Source organism: Diabrotica undecimpunctata, chromosome 3, assembly GCF_040954645.1.
Source record: "Diabrotica undecimpunctata isolate CICGRU chromosome 3, icDiaUnde3, whole genome shotgun sequence".
Taxonomy (NCBI): Eukaryota; Metazoa; Arthropoda; class Insecta; order Coleoptera; family Chrysomelidae; genus Diabrotica; species Diabrotica undecimpunctata.
The window spans coordinates 19956694-19980454 of NC_092805.1; the positions used below are offsets into that span (position 1 = coordinate 19956694).

Below are 23761 nucleotides of genomic sequence, written 5' to 3' on the forward strand. Positions count from 1 at the left end.
ACCCTTCTGCCGTTTTAGGCCCGTCCGTGTACCGGGTATAACCGTACAGTCTGGGTCGAGTGTTTTCTCTAGCCCTCTGCCAACCATCTTGTGGAAAATGTCTTCATGAAAAGGTAATTTATCCCTAAAGTACCTTATGGTTTGAAATGATTATCCATCCGGTATCACCAGTTTCATTTATTATGGTACTATGTCCTGATGCAACCGTTACGTTGCTCAGGTTTTCTCGTAGTCTATATGCACTTCTCGACTTATAACTATGTGCTAAGAATGTATATCCAGTAGAGCCTTGCTGCCGTTGGTATGCCCACAATAGCCAAAAGTGATATTAAGTCAAGCAATCTTTGTACCTTATTATATCAGTGATGTCTATGTAACTGTTGCATTCACCACCACGTTATAAATCCAATATAATATGTTAATTTTAAACCCACATTTTTCATAAGTTTCTGGCTAACATTTTTTTCAGATACCCTTTAAAATAAATGCACAGGTTTCGCAAACACAAAATTTAAGTCTAATTTTGATTAACATAATATCAAAAATATTATGTCTACAAAAGAACGCATTACAAAATAATATCATTATTTGAAAACGTCTTTGTAGTTTATCTTTAAAAAGATCTTATTATAAAAACTAAAGAGATTAAAATTTTCTTTATTACAAAAATTAAAAAATATATACTTTTTCTGGTCATTTACAAAAATTAAATCGCGCATTGCAAAAAAAATTCATATTCGAAAATCGCTCCCAACTAAACGTCAAATTAATTTTTCATAATCTGTAGTTTATTCTTAAAAAAACTAAAATTTTATTACAAACTAAACTTAAATTCTACAATTAAAAACTTTCTTAACAGCGGATAGACAATGGTTTTTCTTTTTATTTTCTGTTTTCATCGGTTTTTTCTTGAGTACCTCCAAACTGTGTTTTAAATTTACAGATTTCCTGGTGATCTTCTTGGAAACATTAGCTGCAAATACTCTTTTGCTATCCTCTCTGGAAATAATTATTGATTTTGCCGGATTCCGGATAATTTCTTCGGCCTGGCGTCTTTCAATCTCCAAAGCATCCCGGAGATTATTTCTTAATACGCTGTCACCAAGACAAATACTCTTGAATCTGGGATCTGATCTTGCAGTTGCCAATAAAGACAATGGATCCAACAATCTGAAATATAAAAAAGTATATTAGTATACAAATTAAAAGTATAATTAAAAAAATATACATCAATATAACAACAAAAAAAAAAAATAAAAAAATAACAAACACTTACCTTAAAATATTAGACCACATTTCCATGGGAAGCGCCGTCAACTGGAAGCAGGATGCAGCAATCACTGGTAATAAACGAAACATTTCGAACACTACTTGACAATAACTCTTAATCACTTCAAAGCACAAACTGAACTGACTACAGCGCGCAGATTCCGCTGTTATATACGCTGGTTTACGCGGCAAATCACTTACCAAAAGCGCGCGCGGAAGGTAACACCACGTCATCCATATAGGTGACAACATCAACAGAAGCGCGCGCGCAGTGTAACGTAAAATTACCTGCACTGTGCGCCAATATAACAAAGCCCGGATTATACAAGAATAGTCATACAACGTCAGCAATATGGCGAATCAATGCAAAGTATATCAGGACATTTTCTATTATATTCTCTATCTTATAACCTGACGTAGATAAGGCTGTAAGTAATTCTATTTATTGTATATTTTATAGAGACACAATTTTCCAACATAAACACGCCTCCTGTTGTCAGATATATTTCCTAAAATTCCTATTATATTATGAAAATATTAGTATTTAATCGTTAGTCTATGACACTCTGAGAAACATAATATAAAAATAGTTTTAAAAAATATATACATTAATTAACTAGGTAGGTGCTTATTATTTAAATGAAGACTTCACTAATGAATTAAACCAACTTTGTATATATTACTGATACATAAAGAAATTTTCAAGTATCGGCAACATTGTAGTCTGGAGTGAATTAAGTATAGTAATAATAAAATTAAGTTAAGTTGAATAGAAATGCAATATCCACTAATACGACCCTTCTGCCGTTTTAGGCCCGTCCGTGTACCGGGTATAACCGTACAGTCTGGGTCGAGTGTTTTCTCTAGCCCTCTGCCAACCATCTTGTGGAAAATGTCTTCATGAAAAGGTAATTTATCCCTAAAGTACCTTATGGTTTGAAATGATTATCCATCCGGTATCACCAGTTTCATTTATTATGGTACTATGTCCTGATGCAACCGTTACGTTGCTCAGGTTTTCTCGTAGTCTATATGCACTTCTCGACTTATAACTATGTGCTAAGAATGTATATCCAGTAGAGCCTTGCTGCCGTTGGTATGCCCACAATAGCCAAAAGTGATATTAAGTCAAGCAATCTTTGTACCTTATTATATCAGTGATGTCTATGTAACTGTTGCATTCACCACCACGTTATAAATCCAATATAATATGTTGATTTTAAACCCACATTTTTCATAAGTTTCTGGCTAACATTTTTTTCAGATACCCTTTAAAATAAATGCACAGGTTTCGCAAACACAAAATTTAAGTCTAATTTTGATTAACATAATATCAAAAATATTATGTCTACAAAAGAACGCATTACAAAATAATATCATTATTTGAAAACGTCTTTGTAGTTTATCTTTAAAAAGATCTTATTATAAAAACTAAAGAGATTAAAATTTTCTTTATTACAAAAATTAAAAAATATATAGTTTTTCTGGTCATTTACAAAAATTAAATCGCGCATTGCAAAAAAATTCATATTCGAAAATCGCTCCCAACTAAACGTCAAATTAATTTTTCATAATCTGTAGTTTATTCTTAAAAAACTAAAATTTTATTACACAAAAACTATTTATTACAAACTAAACTTAAATTCTACAATTAAAAACTTTCTTAACAGCGGATAGACAATGGTTTTTCTTTTTATTTTCTGTTTTCATCGGTTTTTTCTTGAGTACCTCCAAACTGTGTTTTAAATTTACAGATTTCCTGGTGATCTTCTTGGAAACATTAGCTGCAAATACTCTTTTGCTATCCTCTCTGGAAATAATTATTGATTTTGCCGGATTCCGGATAATTTCTTCGGCCTGGCGTCTTTCAATCTCCAAAGCATCCCGGAGATTATTTCTTAATACGCTGTCACAAAGACAAATACTCTTGAATCTGGGATCTGATCTTGCAGTTGCCAATAAAGACAATGGATCCAACAATCTGAAATATAAAAAAGTATATCAGTATACAAATTAAAAGTATAATTAAAAAAATAAATATCAATATAACAACAAAAAATAAATAATAAAAAAATAATAAACACTTACCTTAAAATATTAGACCACATTTCCATGGGAAGCGCCGTCAACTGGAAGCAGGATGCAGCAATCACTGGTAATAAACGAAACATTTCGAACACTACTTGATAATAACTCTTAATCACTTCAAAGCACAAAATGAACTGACTACAGCGCGCAGATTCCGCTGTTATATACGCTATTTTACGCGGCAAATCACTTACCAAAAGCGCGCGCGGAAGGTAACACCACGTCATCCATATAGGTGACAACATCAACAGAAGCGCGGGCGCAGTGTAACGTAAAATTACCTGCACTGTGCGCCAATATAACAAAGCCCGGATTATACAAGAATAGTCATACAACGTCAGCAATATGGCGAATCAATGCAAAGTATATCAGGACATTTTCTATTATATTCTCTATCTAGAGGCCTAGGAAGGAAAAGACTATCGTGGCTCAGAAACATCCGACAATGGACAGGGCTAAATTTTGAACAGCTAATAAGAACAGCTGAAGATAGAGAAGATTTTAAAATTGTAGTAGCCAACCTCCATTGAGGAGAGGGCACTTTAAGAAGAAGAAGAAGATTCTCTATCTTATAACCTGACGTAGATAAGGCTGTAAGTAATTCTATTTATTGTATATTTTATTGAGACACAATTTTCCAACATAAACACGCCTCCTGTTGTCAGATATATTTCCTAAAATTCCTATTATATTATGAAAATATTAGTATTTAATTGTTAGTCAATGACACTCTGAGAAACATAATATAAAAATAGTTTTAAAAAATATATACATTAATTAACTAGGTAGGTGCTTATTATTTAAATGAAGACTTCACTAATGAATTAAACCAACTTTGTATATATTACTGATACATAAAGAAATTTTCAAGTATCGGCAACATTGTAGTCTGGAGTGAATTAAGTATAGTAATAATAAAATTAAGTTAAGTTGAATAGAAATGCAATATCCACTAATACGACCCTTCTGCCGTTTTAGGCCCGTCCGTGTACCGGGTATAACCGTACAGTCTGGGTCGAGTGTTTTCTCTAGCCCTCTGCCAACCATCTTGTGGAAAATGTCTTCATGAAAAGGTAATTTATCCCTAAAGTACCTTATGGTTTGAAATGATTATCCATCCGGTATCACCAGTTTCATTTATTATGGTACTATGTCCTGATGCAACCGTTACGTTGCTCAGGTTTTCTCGTAGTCTATATGCACTTCTCGACTTATAACTATGTGCTAAGAATGTATATCCAGTAGAGCCTTGCTGCCGTTGGTATGCCCACAATAGCCAAAAGTGATATTAAGTCAAGCAATCTTTGTACCTTATTATATCAGTGATGTCTATGTAACTGTTGCATTCACCACCACGTTATAAATCCAATATAATATGTTGATTTTAAACCCACATTTTTCATAAGTTTCTGGCTAACATTTTTTTCAGATACCCTTTAAAATAAATGCACAGGTTTCGCAAACACAAAATTTAAGTCTAATTTTGATTAACATAATATCAAAAATATTATGTCTACAAAAGAACGCATTACAAAATAATATCATTATTTGAAAACGTCTTTGTAGTTTATCTTTAAAAAGATCTTATTATAAAAACTAAAGAGATTAAAATTTTCTTTATTACAAAAATTAAAAAATATATAGTTTTTCTGGTCATTTACAAAAATTAAATCGCGCATTGCAAAAAAATTCATATTCGAAAATCGCTCCCAACTAAACGTCAAATTAATTTTTCATAATCTGTAGTTTATTCTTAAAAAACTAAAATTTTATTACACAAAAACTATTTATTACAAACTAAACTTAAATTCTACAATTAAAAACTTTCTTAACAGCGGATAGACAATGGTTTTTCTTTTTATTTTCTGTTTTCATCGGTTTTTTCTTGAGTACCTCCAAACTGTGTTTTAAATTTACAGATTTCCTGGTGATCTTCTTGGAAACATTAGCTGCAAATACTCTTTTGCTATCCTCTCTGGAAATAATTATTGATTTTGCCGGATTCCGGATAATTTCTTCGGCCTGGCGTCTTTCAATCTCCAAAGCATCCCGGAGATTATTTCTTAATACGCTGTCACAAAGACAAATACTCTTGAATCTGGGATCTGATCTTGCAGTTGCCAATAAAGACAATGGATCCAACAATCTGAAATATAAAAAAGTATATCAGTATACAAATTAAAAGTATAATTAAAAAAATAAATATCAATATAACAACAAAAAATAAATAATAAAAAAATAATAAACACTTACCTTAAAATATTAGACCACATTTCCATGGGAAGCGCCGTCAACTGGAAGCAGGATGCAGCAATCACTGGTAATAAACGAAACATTTCGAACACTACTTGATAATAACTCTTAATCACTTCAAAGCACAAAATGAACTGACTACAGCGCGCAGATTCCGCTGTTATATACGCTATTTTACGCGGCAAATCACTTACCAAAAGCGCGCGCGGAAGGTAACACCACGTCATCCATATAGGTGACAACATCAACAGAAGCGCGGGCGCAGTGTAACGTAAAATTACCTGCACTGTGCGCCAATATAACAAAGCCCGGATTATACAAGAATAGTCATACAACGTCAGCAATATGGCGAATCAATGCAAAGTATATCAGGACATTTTCTATTATATTCTCTATCTAGAGGCCTAGGAAGGAAAAGACTATCGTGGCTCAGAAACATCCGACAATGGACAGGGCTAAATTTTGAACAGCTAATAAGAACAGCTGAAGATAGAGAAGATTTTAAAATTGTAGTAGCCAACCTCCATTGAGGAGAGGGCACTTTAAGAAGAAGAAGAAGATTCTCTATCTTATAACCTGACGTAGATAAGGCTGTAAGTAATTCTATTTATTGTATATTTTATTGAGACACAATTTTCCAACATAAACACGCCTCCTGTTGTCAGATATATTTCCTAAAATTCCTATTATATTATGAAAATATTAGTATTTAATTGTTAGTCAATGACACTCTGAGAAACATAATATAAAAATAGTTTTAAAAAATATATACATTAATTACCTAGGTAGGTGCTTATTATTTAAATGAAGACTTCACTAATGAATTAAACCAACTTTGTATATATTACTGATACATAAAGAAATTTTCAAGTATCGGCAACATTGTAGTCTGGAGTGAATTAAGTATAGTAATAATAAAATTAAGTTAAGTTGAATAGAAATGCAATATCCACTAATACGACCCTTCTGCCGTTTTAGGCCCGTCCGTGTACCGGGTATAACCGTACAGTCTGGGTCGAGTGTTTTCTCTAGCCCTCTGCCAACCATCTTGTGGAAAATGTCTTCATGAAAAGGTAATTTATCCCTAAAGTACCTTATGGTTTGAAATGATTATCCATCCGGTATCACCAGTTTCATTTATTATGGTACTATGTCCTGATGCAACCGTTACGTTGCTCAGGTTTTCTCGTAGTCTATATGCACTTCTCGACTTATAACTATGTGCTAAGAATGTATATCCAGTAGAGCCTTGCTGCCGTTGGTATGCCCACAATAGCCAAAAGTGATATTAAGTCAAGCAATCTTTGTACCTTATTATATCAGTGATGTCTATGTAACTGTTGCATTCACCACCACGTTATGAATCCAATATAATATGTTGATTTTAAACCCACATTTTTCATAAGTTTCTGGCTAACATTTTTTTCAGATACCCTTTAAAATAAATGCACAGGTTTCGCAAACACAAAATTTAAGTCTAATTTTGATTAACATAATATCAAAAATATTATGTCTACAAAAGAACGCATTACAAAATAATATCATTATTTGAAAACGTCTTTGTAGTTTATCTTTAAAAAGATCTTATTATAAAAACTAAAGAGATTACAATTGTCTTTATTACAAAAATTAAAAAATATATAGTTTTTCTGGTCATTTACAAAAATTAAATCGCGCATTGCAAAAAAAAAATTCATATTCGAAAATCGCTCCCAACTAAACGTCAAATTAATTTTTCATAATCTGTAGTTTATTCTTAAAAAAACTAAAATTTTATTACAAACTAAACTTAAATTCTACAATTAAAAACTTTCTTAACAGCGGATAGACAATGGTTTTTCTTTTTATTTTCTGTTTTCATCGGTTTTTTCTTGAGTACCTCCAAACTGTGTTTTAAATTTACAGATTTCCTGGTGATCTTCTTGGAAACATTAGCTGCAAATACTCTTTTGCTATCCTCTCTGGAAATAATTATTGATTTTGCCGGATTCCGGATAATTTCTTCGGCCTGGCGTCTTTCAATCTCCAAAGCATCCCGGAGATTATTTCTTAATACGCTGTCACCAAGACAAATACTCTTGAATCTGGGATCTGATCTTGCAGTTGCCAATAAAGACAATGGATCCAACAATCTGAAATATAAAAAAGTATATTAGTATACAAATTAAAAGTATAATTAAAAAAATATACATCAATATAACAACAAAAAATAAATAATAAAAAAATAACAAACACTTACCTTAAAATATTAGACCACATTTCCATGGGAAGCGCCGTCAACTGGAAGCAGGATGCAGCAATCACTGGTAATAAACGAAACATTTCGAACACTACTTGACAATAACTCTTAATCACTTCAAAGCACAAACTGAACTGACTACAGCGCGCAGATTCCGCTGTTATATACGCTGGTTTACGCGGCAAATCACTTACCAAAAGCGCGCGCGGAAGGTAACACCACGTCATCCATATAGGTGACAACATCAACAGAAGCGCGCGCGCAGTGTAACGTAAAATTACCTGCACTGTGCGCCAATATAACAAAGCCCGGATTATACAAGAATAGTCATACAACGTCAGCAATATGGCGAATCAATGCAAAGTATATCAGGACATTTTCTATTATATTCTCTATCTGGAGGCCTAGGAAGGAAAAGACTATCGTGGCTCAGAAACATCCGACAATGGACAGGGCTAAATTTTGAACAGCTAATAAGAACAGCTGAAGATAGAGAAGATTTTAAAATTGTAGTAGCCAACCTCCATTGAGGAGAGGGCACTTTAAGAAGAAGAAGAAGATTCTCTATCTTATAACCTGACGTAGATAAGGCTGTAAGTAATTCTATTTATTGTATATTTTATAGAGACACAATTTTCCAACATAAACACGCCTCCTGTTGTCAGATATATTTCCTAAAATTCCTATTATATTATGAAAATATTAGTATTTAATCGTTAGTCAATGACACTCTGAGAAACATAATATAAAAATAGTTTTAAAAAATATATACATTAATTAACTAGGTAGGTGCTTATTATTTAAATGAAGACTTCACTAATGAATTAAACCAACTTTGTATATATTACTGATACATAAAGAAATTTTCAAGTATCGGCAACATTGTAGTCTGGAGTGAATTAAGTATAGTAATAATAAAATTAAGTTAAGTTGAATAGAAATGCAATATCCACTAATACGACCCTTCTGCCGTTTTAGGCCCGTCCGTGTACCGGGTATAACCGTACAGTCTGGGTCGAGTGTTTTCTCTAGCCCTCTGCCAACCATCTTGTGGAAAATGTCTTCATGAAAAGGTAATTTATCCCTAAAGTACCTTATGGTTTGAAATGATTATCCATCCGGTATCACCAGTTTCATTTATTATGGTACTATGTCCTGATGCAACCGTTACGTTGCTCAGGTTTTCTCGTAGTCTATATGCACTTCTCGACTTATAACTATGTGCTAAGAATGTATATCCAGTAGAGCCTTGCTGCCGTTGGTATGCCCACAATAGCCAAAAGTGATATTAAGTCAAGCAATCTTTGTACCTTATTATATCAGTGATGTCTATGTAACTGTTGCATTCACCACCACGTTATGAATCCAATATAATATGTTGATTTTAAACCCACATTTTTCATAAGTTTCTGGCTAACATTTTTTTCAGATACCCTTTAAAATAAATGCACAGGTTTCGCAAACACAAAATTTAAGTCTAATTTTGATTAACATAATATCAAAAATATTATGTCTACAAAAGAACGCATTACAAAATAATATCATTATTTGAAAACGTCTTTGTAGTTTATCTTTAAAAAGATCTTATTATAAAAACTAAAGAGATTACAATTGTCTTTATTACAAAAATTAAAAAATATATAGTTTTTCTGGTCATTTACAAAAATTAAATCGCGCATTGCAAAAAAAAAATTCATATTCGAAAATCGCTCCCAACTAAACGTCAAATTAATTTTTCATAATCTGTAGTTTATTCTTAAAAAAAACTAAAATTTTATTACAAACTAAACTTAAATTCTACAATTAAAAACTTTCTTAACAGCGGATAGACAATGGTTTTTCTTTTTATTTTCTGTTTTCATCGGTTTTTTCTTGAGTACCTCCAAACTGTGTTTTAAATTTACAGATTTCCTGGTGATCTTCTTGGAAACATTAGCTGCAAATACTCTTTTGCTATCCTCTCTGGAAATAATTATTGATTTTGCCGGATTCCGGATAATTTCTTCGGCCTGGCGTCTTTCAATCTCCAAAGCATCCCGGAGATTATTTCTTAATACGCTGTCACCAAGACAAATACTCTTGAATCTGGGATCTGATCTTGCAGTTGCCAATAAAGACAATGGATCCAACAATCTGAAATATAAAAAAGTATATTAGTATACAAATTAAAAGTATAATTAAAAAAATATACATCAATATAACAACAAAAAATAAATAATAAAAAAATAACAAACACTTACCTTAAAATATTAGACCACATTTCCATGGGAAGCGCCGTCAACTGGAAGCAGGATGCAGCAATCACTGGTAATAAACGAAACATTTCGAACACTACTTGACAATAACTCTTAATCACTTCAAAGCACAAACTGAACTGACTACAGCGCGCAGATTCCGCTGTTATATACGCTGGTTTACGCGGCAAATCACTTACCAAAAGCGCGCGCGGAAGGTAACACCACGTCATCCATATAGGTGACAACATCAACAGAAGCGCGCGCGCAGTGTAACGTAAAATTACCTGCACTGTGCGCCAATATAACAAAGCCCGGATTATACAAGAATAGTCATACAACGTCAGCAATATGGCGAATCAATGCAAAGTATATCAGGACATTTTCTATTATATTCTCTATCTGGAGGCCTAGGAAGGAAAAGACTATCGTGGCTCAGAAACATCCGACAATGGACAGGGCTAAATTTTGAACAGCTAATAAGAACAGCTGAAGATAGAGAAGATTTTAAAATTGTAGTAGCCAACCTCCATTGAGGAGAGGGCACTTTAAGAAGAAGAAGAAGATTCTCTATCTTATAACCTGACGTAGATAAGGCTGTAAGTAATTCTATTTATTGTATATTTTATAGAGACACAATTTTCCAACATAAACACGCCTCCTGTTGTCAGATATATTTCCTAAAATTCCTATTATATTATGAAAATATTAGTATTTAATCGTTAGTCAATGACACTCTGAGAAACATAATATAAAAATAGTTTTAAAAAATATATACATTAATTAACTAGGTAGGTGCTTATTATTTAAATGAAGACTTCACTAATGAATTAAACCAACTTTGTATATATTACTGATACATAAAGAAATTTTCAAGTATCGGCAACATTGTAGTCTGGAGTGAATTAAGTATAGTAATAATAAAATTAAGTTAAGTTGAATAGAAATGCAATATCCACTAATACGACCCTTCTGCCGTTTTAGGCCCGTCCGTGTACCGGGTATAACCGTACAGTCTGGGTCGAGTGTTTTCTCTACCCCTCTGCCAACCATCTTGTGGAAAATGTCTTCATGAAAAGGTAATTTATCCCTAAAGTACCTTATGGTTTGAAATGATTATCCATCCGGTATCACCAGTTTCATTTATTATGGTACTATGTCCTGATGCAACCGTTACGTTGCTCAGGTTTTCTCGTAGTCTATATGCACTTCTCGACTTATAACTATGTGCTAAGAATGTATATCCAGTAGAGCCTTGCTGCCGTTGGTATGCCCACAATAGCCAAAAGTGATATTAAGTCAAGCAATCTTTGTACCTTATTATATCAGTGATGTCTATGTAACTGTTGCATTCACCACCACGTTATGAATCCAATATAATATGTTGATTTTAAACCCACATTTTTCATAAGTTTCTGGCTAACATTTTTTTCAGATACCCTTTAAAATAAATGCACAGGTTTCGCAAACACAAAATTTAAGTCTAATTTTGATTAACATAATATCAAAAATATTATGTCTACAAAAGAACGCATTACAAAATAATATCATTATTTGAAAACGTCTTTGTAGTTTATCTTTAAAAAGATCTTATTATAAAAACTAAAGAGATTAAAATTTTCTTTATTACAAAAATTAAAAAATATATAGTTTTTCTGGTCATTTACAAAAATTAAATCGCGCATTGCAAAAAAATTCATATTCGAAAATCGCTCCCAACTAAACGTCAAATTAATTTTTCATAATCTGTAGTTTATTCTTAAAAAACTAAAATTTTATTACACAAAAACTATTTATTACAAACTAAACTTAAATTCTACAATTAAAAACTTTCTTAACAGCGGATAGACAATGGTTTTTCTTTTTATTTTCTGTTTTCATCGGTTTTTTCTTGAGTACCTCCAAACTGTGTTTTAAATTTACAGATTTCCTGGTGATCTTCTTGGAAACATTAGCTGCAAATACTCTTTTGCTATCCTCTCTGGAAATAATTATTGATTTTGCCGGATTCCGGATAATTTCTTCGGCCTGGCGTCTTTCAATCTCCAAAGCATCCCGGAGATTATTTCTTAATACGCTGCCACAAAGACAAATACTCTTGAATCTGGGATCTGATCTTGCAGTTGCCAATAAAGACAATGGATCCAACAATCTGAAATATAAAAAAGTATATCAGTATACAAATTAAAAGTATAATTAAAAAAATAAATATCAATATAACAACAAAAAATAAATAATAAAAAAATAATAAACACTTACCTTAAAATATTAGACCACATTTCCATGGGAAGCGCCGTCAACTGGAAGCAGGATGCAGCAATCACTGGTAATAAACGAAACATTTCGAACACTACTTGATAATAACTCTTAATCACTTCAAAGCACAAAATGAACTGACTACAGCGCGCAGATTCCGCTGTTATATACGCTACTTTACGCGGCAAATCACTTACCAAAAGCGCGCGCGGAAGGTAACACCACGTCATCCATATAGGTGACAACATCAACAGAAGCGCGCGCGCAGTGTAACGTAAAATTACCTGCACTGTGCGCCAATATAACAAAGCCCGGATTATACAAGAATAGTCATACAACGTCAGCAATATGGCGAATCAATGCAAAGTATATCAGGACATTTTCTATTATATTCTCTATCTAGAGGCCTAGGAAGGAAAAGACTATCGTGGCTCAGAAACATCCGACAATGGACAGGGCTAAATTTTGAACAGCTAATAAGAACAGCTGAAGATAGAGAAGATTTTAAAATTGTAGTAGCCAACCTCCATTGAGGAGAGGGCACTTTAAGAAGAAGAAGAAGATTCTCTATCTTATAACCTGACGTAGATAAGGCTGTAAGTAATTCTATTTATTGTATATTTTATTGAGACACAATTTTCCAACATAAACACGCCTCCTGTTGTCAGATATATTTCCTAAAATTCCTATTATATTATGAAAATATTAGTATTTAATTGTTAGTCAATGACACTCTGAGAAACATAATATAAAAATAGTTTTAAAAAATATATACATTAATTAACTAGGTAGGTGCTTATTATTTAAATGAAGACTTCACTAATGAATTAAACCAACTTTGAATATATTACTGATACATAAAGAAATTTTCAAGTATCGGCAACATTGTAGTCTGGAGTGAATTAAGTATAGTAATAATAAAATTAAGTTAAGTTGAATAGAAATGCAATATCCACTAATACGACCCTTCTGCCGTTTTAGGCCCGTCCTTGTACCGGGTATAACCGTACAGTCTGGGTCGAGTGTTTTCTCTACCCCTCTGCCAACCATCTTGTGGAAAATGTCTTCATGAAAAGGTAATTTATCTCTAAAGTACCTTATGGTTTGAAATGATTATCCATCCGGTATCACCAGTTTCATTTATTATGGTACTATGTCCTGATGCAACCGTTACGTTGCTCAGGTTTTCTCGTAGTCTATATGCACTTCTCGACTTATAACTATGTGCTAAGAATGTATATCCAGTAGAGCCTTGCTGCCGTTGGTATGCCCACAATAGCCAAAAGTGATATTAAGTCAAGCAATCTTTGTACCTTATTATATCAGTGATGTCTATGTAACTGTTGCATTCACCACCACGTTATAAATCCAATATAATATGTTGATTTTAAACCCACATTTTTCATAAGTTTCTGGCTAACATTTTTTTCAGATACCCTTTAAAATAAATGCACAGGTTTCGCAAACACAAAATTTAAGTCTAATTTTGATTAACATAATATCAAAAATATTATGTCTACAAAAGAACGCATTACAAAATAATATCATTATATGAAAACGTCTTTGTAGTTTATCTTTAAAAAGATCTTATTATAAAAACTAAAGAGATTAAAATGTTCTTTATTACAAAAATTAAAAAATATATAGTTTTTCTGGTCATTTACAAAAATTAAATCGCGCATTGCAAAAAAATTCATATTCGAAAATCGCTCCCAACTAAACGTCAAATTAATTTTTCATAATCTGTAGTTTATTCTTAAAAAACTAAAATTTTATTACACAAAAACTATTTATTACAAACTAAACTTAAATTCTACAATTAAAAACTTTCTTAACAGCGGATAGACAATGGTTTTTCTTTTTATTTTCTGTTTTCATCGGTTTTTTCTTGAGTACCTCCAAACTGTGTTTTAAATTTACAGATTTCCTGGTGATCTTCTTGGAAACATTAGCTGCAAATACTCTTTTGCTATCCTCTCTGGAAATAATTATTGACTTTGCCGGATTCCGGATAATTTCTTCGGCCTGGCGTCTTTCAATCTCCAAAGCATCCCGGAGATTATTTCTTAATACGCTGTCACCAAGACAAATACTCTTGAATCTGATCTTGCAGTTGCCAATAAAGACAATGGATCCAACAATCTGAAATATAAAAAAGTATATCAGTATACAAATTAAAAGTATAATTAAAAAAATAAATATCAATATAACAACAAAAAATAAATAATAAAAAAATAATAAACACTTACCTTAAAATATTAGACCACATTTCCATGGGAAGCGCCGTCAACTGGAAGCAGGATGCAGCAATCACTGGTAATAAACGAAACATTTCGAACGATAATAACTCTTAATCACTTCAGAGCACAAACTGAACTGACTACAGCGCGCAGATTCCGCTGTTATATACGCTAGTTTACGCGGCAAATCACTTACCAAAAGCACGCGCGGAAGGTAACACCACGTCATCCATATAGGTGACAACATCAACAGAAGCGCGCGCGCGCAGTGTAACGTAAAATTACCTGCACTGTGCGCCAATATAACAATGCCCGGATTATACAAGAATAGTCATACAACGTCAGCAATATAACGAATCAATGCAAAGTATATCAGGACATTTTCTATTATATTATCTATCTTATAACCTGACGTAGATAAGGCTGTAAGTAATTCTATTTATTGTATATTTTATTCAGACACAATTTTCCAACATAAACACGCCTCCTGTTGTCACATATATTTCCTAAAATTCCTATTATATTATGAAAATATTAGTATTTAATCGTTAGTCAATGACACTCTGAGAAACATAATATAAAAATAGTTTTAAAAAATATATACATTAATTAACTAGGTAGGTGCTTATTATTTTAATGAAGACTTCACTAATGAATTAAACCAACTTTGTATATATTACTTATACATAAAGAAATTTTCAAGTATCGGCAACATTGTAGTCTGGAGTGAATTAAGTATAGTAATAATAAAATTAAGTTAAGTTGAATAGAAATGCAATATCCACTAATACGACCCTTCTGCCGTTTTAGGCCCGTCCGTGTACCGGGTATAACCGTACAGTCTGGGTCGAGTGTTTTCTCTACCCCTCTGCCAACCATCTTGTGGAAAATGTCTTCATGAAAAGGTAATTTATCCCTAAAGTACCTTATGGTTTGAAATGATTATCCATCCGGTATCACCAGTTTCATTTATTATGGTACTATGTCCTGATGCAACCGTTACGTTGCTCAGGTTTTCTCGTAGTCTATATGCACTTCTCGACTTATAACTATGTGCTAAGAATGTATATCCAGTAGAGCCTTGCTGCCGTTGGTATGCCCACAATAGCCAAAAGTGATATTAAGTCAAGCAATCTTTGTACCTTATTATATCAGTGATGTCTATGTAACTGTTGCATTCACCACCACGTTATAAATCCAATATAATATGTTGATTTTAAACCCACATTTTTCATAAGTTTCTGGCTAACATTTTTTTCAGATACCCTTTAAAATAAATGCACAGGTTTCGCAAACACAAAATTTAAGTATAATTTTGATTAACATAATATCAAAAATATTATGTCTACAAAAGAACGCATTACAAAATAATATCATTATTTGAAAACGTCTTTGTAGTTTATCTTTAAAAAGATCTTATTATAAAAACTAAAGAGATTAAAATGTTCTTTATTACAAAAATTAAAAAATATATAGCTTTTCTGGTCATTTACAAAAATTAAATCGCGCATTGCAAAAAAATTCATATTCGAAAATCGCTCCCAACTAAACGTCAAATTAATTTTTCATAATCTGTAGTTTATTCTTAAAAAACTAAAATTTTATTACATAAAAACTATTTATTACAAACTAAACTTAAATTCTACAATTAAAAACTTTCTTAACAGCGGATAGACAATGGTTTTTCTTTTTATTTTCTGTTTTCATCGGTTTTTTCTTGAGTACCTCCAAACTGTGTTTTAAATTTACAGATTTCCTGGTGATCTTCTTGGAAACATTAGCTGCAAATACTCTTTTGCCTCTATCCTCTCTGGAAATAATTATTGATTTTGCCGGATTCTGGATAATTTCTTCGGCCTGGCGTCTTTCAATCTCCAAAGCATCCCGGAGATTATTTGTTAATACGCTGTCACCAAGACAAATACTCTTGAATCTGATCTTGCAGTTGCCAATAAAGACAATGGATCCAACAATCTGAAATATAAAAAAGTATATCAGTATACAAATTAAAAGTATAATTAAAAAAATAAATATCAATATAACAACAAAAAATAAATATTAAAAAAATAATAAACACTTACCTTAAAATATTAGACCACATTTCCATGGGAAGCGCCGTCAACTGGAAGCAGGATGCAGCAATCACTGGTAATAAACGAAACATTTCGAACACTACTTGATAATAACTCTTAATCACTTCAAAGCACAAACTGAACTGACTACAGCGCGCAGATTCCGCTGTTATATACGCTAGTTTACGCGGCAAATCACTTACCAAAAGCGCGCGCGGAAGGTAACACCACGTCATCCATATAGGTGACAACATCAACAGAAGCGCGCGCGCAGTGTAACGTAAAATTACCTGCACTGTGCGCCAATATAACAAAGCCCGGATTATACAAGAATAGTCATACAACGTCAGCAATATGGCGAATCAATGCAAAGTATATCATGACATTTTCTATTATATTCTCTATCTTATAACCTGACGTAGATAAGGCTGTAAGTAATTCTATTTATTGTATATTTTATTGAGACACAATTTTCCAACATAAACACGCCTCCTGTTGTCAGATATATTTCCTAAAATTCCTATTATATTATGAAAATATTAGTATTTAATCGTTAGTCAATGACACTCTGAGAAACATAATATAAAAATAGTTTTAAAAAATATATACATTAATTAACTAGGTAGGTGCTTATTATTTTAATGAAGACTTCACTAATGAATTAAACCAACTTTGTATATATTACTTATACATAAAGAAATTTTCAAGTATCGGCAACATTGTAGTCTGGAGTGAATTAAGTATAGTAATAATAAAATTAAGTTAAGTTGAATAGAAATGCAATATCCACTAATACGACCCTTCTGCCGTTTTAGGCCCGTCCGTGTACCGGGTATAACCGTACAGTCTGGGTCGAGTGTTTTCTCTACCCCTCTGCCAACCATCTTGTGGAAAATGTCTTCATGAAAAGGTAATTTATCCCTAAAGTACCTTATGGTTTGAAATGATTATCCATCCGGTATCACCAGTTTCATTTATTATGGTAATATGTCCTGATGCAACCGTTACGTTGCTCAGGTTTTCTCGTAGTCTATATGCACTTCTCGACTTATAACTATGTGCTAAGAATGTATATCCAGTAGAGCCTTGCTGCCGTTGGTATGCCCACAATAGCCAAAAGTGATATTAAGTCAAGCAATCTTTGTACCTTATTATATCAGTGATGTCTATGTAACTGTTGCATTCACCACCACGTTATAAATCCAATATAATATGTTGATTTTAAACCCACATTTTTCATAAGTTTCTGGCTAACATTTTTTTCAGATACCCTTTAAAATAAATGCACAGGTTTCGCAAACACAAAATTTAAGTATAATTTTGATTAACATAATATCAAAAATATTATGTCTACAAAAGAACGCATTACAAAATAATATCATTATTTGAAAACGTCTTTGTAGTTTATCTTTAAAAAGATCTTATTATAAAAACTAAAGAGATTAAAATGTTCTTTATTACAAAAATTAAAAAATATATAGTTTTTCTGGTCATTTACAAAAATTAAATCGCGCATTGCAAAAAAATTCATATTCGAAAATCGCCCCCAACTAAACGTCAAATTAATTTTTCATAATCTGTAGTTTATTCTTAAAAAACTAAAATTTTATTACACAAAAACTATTTATTACAAACTAAACTTAAATTCTACAATTAAAAACTTTCTTAACAGCGGATAGACAATGGTTTTTCTTTTTATTTTCTGTTTTCATCGGTTTTTTCTTGAGTACCTCCAAACTGTGTTTTAAATTTACAGATTTCCTGGTGATCTTCTTGGAAACATTAGCTGCAAATACTCTTTTGCTATCCTCTCTGGAAATAATTATTGATTTTGCCGGATTCCGGATAATTTCTTCGGCCTGGCGTCTTTCAATCTCCAAAGCATCCCGGAGATTATTTCTTAATACGCTGTCACCAAGACAAATACTCTTGAATCTGGGATCAGATCTTGCAGTTGCCAATAAAGACAATGGATCCAACAATCTGAAATATAAAAAAGTATATCAGTATACAAATTAAAAGTATAATTAAAAAAATAAATATCAATATAACAACAAAAAATAAATAATAAAAAAATAATAAACACTTACCTTAAAATATTAGACCACATTTCCATGGGAAGCGCCGTCAACTGGAAGCAGGATGCAGCAATCACTGGTAATAAACGAAACATTTCGAACACTACTTGATAATAACTCTTAATCACTTCAAAGCACAAACTGAACTGACTACAGCGCGCAGATTCCGCTTATATACGCTAGTTTACGCGGCAAATCACTTACCAAAAGCGCGCGCGGAAGGTAACACCACGTCATCCATATATGTGACAACATCAACAGAAGCGCGCGCGCAGTGTAACGTAAAATTACCTGCACTGTGCGCCAATATAACAAAGCCCGGATTATACAAGAATAGTCATACAACGTCAGCAATATGGCGAATCAATGCAAAGTATATCATGACATTTTCTATTATATTCTCTATCTTATAACCTGACGTAGATAAGGCTGTAAGTAATTCTATTTATTGTATATTTTATAGAGACACAATTTTCCAACATAAACACGCCTCCTGTTGTCAGATATATTTCCTAAAATTCCTATTATATTATGAAAATATTAGTATTTAATCGTTAGTCAATGACACTCTGAGAAACATAATATAAAAATAGTTTTAAAAAATATATACATTAATTAACTAGGTAGGTGCTTATTATTTTAATGAAGACTTCACTAATGAATTAAACCAACTTTGTATATATTACTTATACATAAAGAAATTTTCAAGTATCGGCAACATTGTAGTCTGGAGTGAATTAAGTATAGTAATAATAAAATTAAGTTAAGTTGAATAGAAATGCAATATCCACTAATACGACCCTTCTGCCGTTTTAGGCCCGTCCGTGTACCGGGTATAACCGTACAGTCTGGGTCGAGTGTTTTCTCTACCCCTCTGCCAACCATCTTGTGGAAAATGTCTTCATGAAAAGGTAATTTATCCCTAAAGTACCTTATGGTTTGAAATGATTATCCATCCGGTATCACCAGTTTCATTTATTATGGTACTATGTCCTGATGCAACCGTTACGTTGCTCAGGTTTTCTCGTAGTCTATATGCACTTCTCGACTTATAACTATGTGCTAAGAATGTATATCCAGTAGAGCCTTGCTGCCGTTGGTATGCCCACAATAGCCAAAAGTGATATTAAGTCAAGCAATCTTTGTACCTTATTATATCAGTGATGTCTATGTAACTGTTGCATTCACCACCACGTTATAAATCCAATATAATATGTTGATTTTAAACCCACATTTTTCATAAGTTTCTGGCTAACATTTTTTTCAGATACCCTTTAAAATAAATGCACAGGTTTCGCAAACACAAAATTTAAGTATAATTTTGATTAACATAATATCAAAAATATTATGTCTACAAAAGAACGCATTACAAAATAATATCATTATTTGAAAACGTCTTTGTAGTTTATCTTTAAAAAGATCTTATTATAAAAACTAAAGAGATTAAAATGTTCTTTATTACAAAAATTAAAAAATATATAGCTTTTCTGGTCATTTACAAAAATTAAATCGCGCATTGCAAAAAAATTCATATTCGAAAATCGCTCCCAACTAAACGTCAAATTAATTTTTCATAATCTGTAGTTTATTCTTAAAAAACTAAAATTTTATTACACAAAAACTATTTATTACAAACTAAACTTAAATTCTACAATTAAAAACTTTCTTAACAGCGGATAGACAATGGTTTTTCTTTTTATTTTCTGTTTTCATCGGTTTTTTCTTGAGTACCTCCAAACTGTGTTTTAAATTTACAGATTTCCTGGTGATCTTCTTGGAAACATTAGCTGCAAATACTCTTTTGCTATCCTCTCTGGAAATAATTATTGATTTTGCCGGATTCCGGATAATTTCTTCGGCCTGGCGTCTTTCAATCTCCAAAGCATCCCGGAGATTATTTCTTAATACGCTGTCACCAAGACAAATACTCTTGAATCTGGGATCTGATCTTGCAGTTGCCAATAAAGACAATGGATCCAACAATCTGAAATATAAAAAAGTATATCAGTATACAAATTAAAAGTATAATTAAAAAAATAAATATCAATATAACAACAAAAAATAAATAATAAAAAAATAATAAACACTTACCTTAAAATATTAGACCACATTTCCATGGGAAGCGCCGTCAACTGGAAGCAGGATGCAGCAATCACTGGTAATAAACGAAACATTTCGAACACTACTTGATAATAACTCTTAATCACTTCAAAGCACAAAATGAACTGACTACAGCGCGCAGATTCCGCTGTTATATACGCTAGTTTACGCGGCAAATCACTTACCAAAAGCGCGCGCGTAAGGTAACACCACGTCATCCATATAGGTGACAACATCAACAGAAGCGCGGGCGCAGTGTAACGTAAAATTACCTGCACTGTGCGCCAATATAACGAAGCCCGGATTATACAAGAATAGTCATACAACGTCAGCAATATGGCGAATCAATGCAAAGTATATCAGGACATTTTCTATTATATTCTCTATCTTATAACCTGACGTAGATAAGGCTGTAAGTAATTCTATTTATTGTATATTTTATAGAGACACAATTTCCCAACATAAACACGCCTCCTGTTGTCAGATATATTTCCTAAAATTCCTATTATATTATGAAAATATTAGTATTTAATCGTTAGTCAATGACACTCTGAGAAACATAATATAAAAATAGTTTTAAAAAATATATACATTAATTAACTAGGTAGGTGCTTATTATTTTAATGAAGACTTCACTAATGAATTAAACCAACTTTGTATATATTACTTATACATAAAGAAATTTTCAAGTATCGGCAACATTGTAGTCTGGAGTGAATTAAGTATAGTAATAATAAAATTAAGTTAAGTTGAATAGAAATGCAATATCCACTAATACGACCCTTCTGCCGTTTTAGGCCCGTCCGTGTACCGGGTATAACCGTACAGTCTGGGTCGAGTGTTTTCTCTACCCCTCTGCCAACCATCTTGTGGAAAATGTCTTCATGAAAAGGTAATTTATCCCTAAAGTACCTTATGGTTTGAAATGATTATCCATCCGGTATCACCAGTTTCATTTCACCTTGTAATATTCATAATAGACCTTACATGGTATAGTTCGTTGAGAGCAGGTTGTTAAGAAGCTTTTAAACTTATAAAAATATACAGGGTGCTCCGATAAAATAAAGCTTTTGGACTTAGTTAGGCTTGTGTGAGTCACCCTGTAAATTCAAATTTATGTTTTAAAAGCATTTATTTGAGGTCGATTCTGTAACGATACTCAGAGCCTGTTGAATTATATCTCTGACTGCGCCACTAAAGAGGACCAGTTTATTGCCGAGTCTAAGGTCTATCCAACGAGAAGAGATAGCGCGCCCAAACAATAAGTACCGGCCATACAAGCGGCGCAAGCAACTGAGAATTTCAGATTTTAGTTCAGTTCATAAATAGCTTTCGTGGTGATTGCACATATTGGCGCGTTTAATCGAACTTATTGCGTGTTTATACTTCTTATAGTCTGCTTTTATATTCAGTAAGAAGGTGACCACTCGTATGCTAAACATTTTTTTACACTGTTTACAGTTTTGCGGCCTAGTTTATAGTTTTACAAACAATATCGAGTTCTACAGATTCTGCGGAGAAATTTACTCCAAAAAAGCGGTCAAAATTATGTGCATGTAACGAGTAGGTTAAGCTTCTGTGTACAGAATTATTAGGGAAGTAAAGAAGGATTTTCTTCACCGAAAAACAACAAGCCCAGAAAAACCATACTGGACAAAATGGACGATTTTGATAAAACTGGTATACGACGAATTGTACATAAATGATATCATAACACATATGTTTGGTACCTAGCGTTTTTAACAGCTGGCATCCCTAATTTTCGACCATTTTTTCTCAGGCAACCTTATATCATCACATTAAGAAAAAAATTAGCTTGAATTTGATATACAAACATGCAAATACGTCATAATCAGCGTATTTTATTTAAAAAATAAATGAACGAGACAAAATATTTTGTCAAAAACTAATTACTATTAATTGAATTAAAAATATTGGTGGCTTCTATTTGAATGGCAACCTATTATCAATGCATTCTCCTAATTTTAAACACATGTAAAAATGTGTGTTTGATAAACTACGTTATGATCGTAGTGATCCTACAGTGGGAAATAGCAGTGCAATGAGAACAAATTCGGAGAAGAAATGGATTTTTCTTACCTGCAATATTTATCTTGAATTTTGTGCGTTCTTGGAAGAGATCTATTCAATTTTTGATCGCACGCTTTGGTAATTTTTGGATATGTTGAAATTTTGTTCTCGAAATCATCATCAACCTTATTGTGATTTTTCTTCAGCGATCCTAAACGTTTCCCAAAACACGAACTACTGCTATTATTCTTTTCACTGGAAGACGACGTACGCGTCTTGGAACTGGAAGAGGAAATGTCTGATTGTTCTTCGTAGTTTCTGGGACGGATTGGAACTTCACCTGAAATATTTTAAACATTTAAAATAGGTTTTTCGTCGATATGTATTAATACATATCGTTTGCCCTCATACAATGTAGTTAAAACTTTATGGTCGGTATGTAGCTTACGTGAGATGGAGTGAGAAACACCTATTTAAAAAGAGAGAGGTATATTAGGTCAGCCCATTATATCGACGAAATAGCATTAGTGGAACTAAGAAAGAGGAGAAGTTCAACATTGCCAAACTTATTGGTTTTATTTGACCTGTTGTCTTTTTGGCATTTTAACAACATTCTAAGATAATCAAATTTGGGCGAATTGATTTAAATGGCAGCTTACTGTTAATTATTTTAAATTTGCCACAATTTTTCTTTACAATAAGTTTAATTTAACATTTTGATTTCCACTTCGGAAATCGTTTTATGTAAATAAAATTTATTAATGTTTCGTATTTTAAGTACGATTTCCGAATTGGAAATCTAAACATCAAAATAAGCTTATTTTAAAGTCACATTGTGCCTTATTCGCAATAAAAATAATAAATTGAAATATCAAACCACAATAAAAAACCTTCTTACAAA

General features: G+C 32.3%; 7 protein-coding genes across 8 annotated transcripts in view; all 7 read right to left on the minus strand.

The window, feature by feature from the left end:
- LOC140436525 (uncharacterized) overlaps nucleotides 1-23761 on the minus strand; it is a 100025-nt gene that overhangs the window by 14562 nt on the left and 61702 nt on the right. For both annotated transcript variants that reach the window (XM_072525411.1, XM_072525410.1), the window contains exon 15: nucleotides 22930-23200. In XM_072525411.1, the coding sequence (XP_072381512.1) occupies nucleotides 22930-23200 (271 nt within the window). The remainder of the gene's footprint in view (nucleotides 1-22929; nucleotides 23201-23761) is intronic.
- Nucleotides 756-1383, minus strand: LOC140436528 (uncharacterized). Its single transcript, XM_072525416.1, has 2 exons — nucleotides 1277-1383; nucleotides 756-1170 (listed from the first exon to the last, which is right to left on the minus strand). The coding sequence occupies exons 1-2, from the start codon at nucleotides 1357-1359 to the stop codon at nucleotides 828-830; spliced, it is 426 nt and encodes a 141-aa protein (XP_072381517.1). The 5' UTR covers nucleotides 1360-1383; the 3' UTR covers nucleotides 756-827.
- LOC140436530 (uncharacterized) lies at nucleotides 2784-3474 on the minus strand. The gene is made up of 2 exons (XM_072525418.1): nucleotides 3358-3474; nucleotides 2784-3250 (listed from the first exon to the last, which is right to left on the minus strand). The coding sequence occupies exons 1-2, from the start codon at nucleotides 3438-3440 to the stop codon at nucleotides 2908-2910; spliced, it is 426 nt and encodes a 141-aa protein (XP_072381519.1). The 5' UTR covers nucleotides 3441-3474; the 3' UTR covers nucleotides 2784-2907.
- LOC140436531 (uncharacterized) lies at nucleotides 5037-5727 on the minus strand. Its single transcript, XM_072525419.1, has 2 exons — nucleotides 5611-5727; nucleotides 5037-5503 (listed from the first exon to the last, which is right to left on the minus strand). The coding sequence occupies exons 1-2, from the start codon at nucleotides 5691-5693 to the stop codon at nucleotides 5161-5163; spliced, it is 426 nt and encodes a 141-aa protein (XP_072381520.1). The 5' UTR covers nucleotides 5694-5727; the 3' UTR covers nucleotides 5037-5160.
- Nucleotides 11769-12459, minus strand: LOC140436532 (uncharacterized). The gene is made up of 2 exons (XM_072525420.1): nucleotides 12343-12459; nucleotides 11769-12235 (listed from the first exon to the last, which is right to left on the minus strand). Exons 1-2 carry the CDS (start codon nucleotides 12423-12425, stop codon nucleotides 11893-11895), a joined length of 426 nt encoding a protein of 141 aa, XP_072381521.1. The 5' UTR covers nucleotides 12426-12459; the 3' UTR covers nucleotides 11769-11892.
- LOC140436529 (uncharacterized) lies at nucleotides 18256-18868 on the minus strand. Its single transcript, XM_072525417.1, has 2 exons — nucleotides 18742-18868; nucleotides 18256-18634 (listed from the first exon to the last, which is right to left on the minus strand). Exons 1-2 carry the CDS (start codon nucleotides 18822-18824, stop codon nucleotides 18292-18294), a joined length of 426 nt encoding a protein of 141 aa, XP_072381518.1. The 5' UTR covers nucleotides 18825-18868; the 3' UTR covers nucleotides 18256-18291.
- On the minus strand, nucleotides 20335-20937 carry LOC140436527 (uncharacterized). Its single transcript, XM_072525415.1, has 2 exons — nucleotides 20821-20937; nucleotides 20335-20713 (listed from the first exon to the last, which is right to left on the minus strand). Exons 1-2 carry the CDS (start codon nucleotides 20901-20903, stop codon nucleotides 20371-20373), a joined length of 426 nt encoding a protein of 141 aa, XP_072381516.1. The 5' UTR covers nucleotides 20904-20937; the 3' UTR covers nucleotides 20335-20370.

Bases quoted from the DNA above. Each gene is read 5' to 3' on its own strand.
- LOC140436528 (XM_072525416.1), bottom strand. From the start codon at position 1,359: ATGTTTCGTTTATTACCAGTGATTGCTGCATCCTGCTTCCAGTTGACG. The intron at 1,171-1,276 runs GTAAGTGTTTGT...TTTATATTTCAG, and splicing joins ATGTGGTCTAATATTTTAAG to ATTGTTGGATCCATTGTCTT.
- LOC140436530 (XM_072525418.1), bottom strand. From the start codon at position 3,440: ATGTTTCGTTTATTACCAGTGATTGCTGCATCCTGCTTCCAGTTGACG. The intron at 3,251-3,357 runs GTAAGTGTTTAT...TTTATATTTCAG, and splicing joins ATGTGGTCTAATATTTTAAG to ATTGTTGGATCCATTGTCTT.
- LOC140436531 (XM_072525419.1), bottom strand. From the start codon at position 5,693: ATGTTTCGTTTATTACCAGTGATTGCTGCATCCTGCTTCCAGTTGACG. The intron at 5,504-5,610 runs GTAAGTGTTTAT...TTTATATTTCAG, and splicing joins ATGTGGTCTAATATTTTAAG to ATTGTTGGATCCATTGTCTT.
- LOC140436532 (XM_072525420.1), bottom strand. From the start codon at position 12,425: ATGTTTCGTTTATTACCAGTGATTGCTGCATCCTGCTTCCAGTTGACG. The intron at 12,236-12,342 runs GTAAGTGTTTAT...TTTATATTTCAG, and splicing joins ATGTGGTCTAATATTTTAAG to ATTGTTGGATCCATTGTCTT.
- LOC140436529 (XM_072525417.1), bottom strand. From the start codon at position 18,824: ATGTTTCGTTTATTACCAGTGATTGCTGCATCCTGCTTCCAGTTGACG. The intron at 18,635-18,741 runs GTAAGTGTTTAT...TTTATATTTCAG, and splicing joins ATGTGGTCTAATATTTTAAG to ATTGTTGGATCCATTGTCTT.
- LOC140436527 (XM_072525415.1), bottom strand. From the start codon at position 20,903: ATGTTTCGTTTATTACCAGTGATTGCTGCATCCTGCTTCCAGTTGACG. The intron at 20,714-20,820 runs GTAAGTGTTTAT...TTTATATTTCAG, and splicing joins ATGTGGTCTAATATTTTAAG to ATTGTTGGATCCATTGTCTT.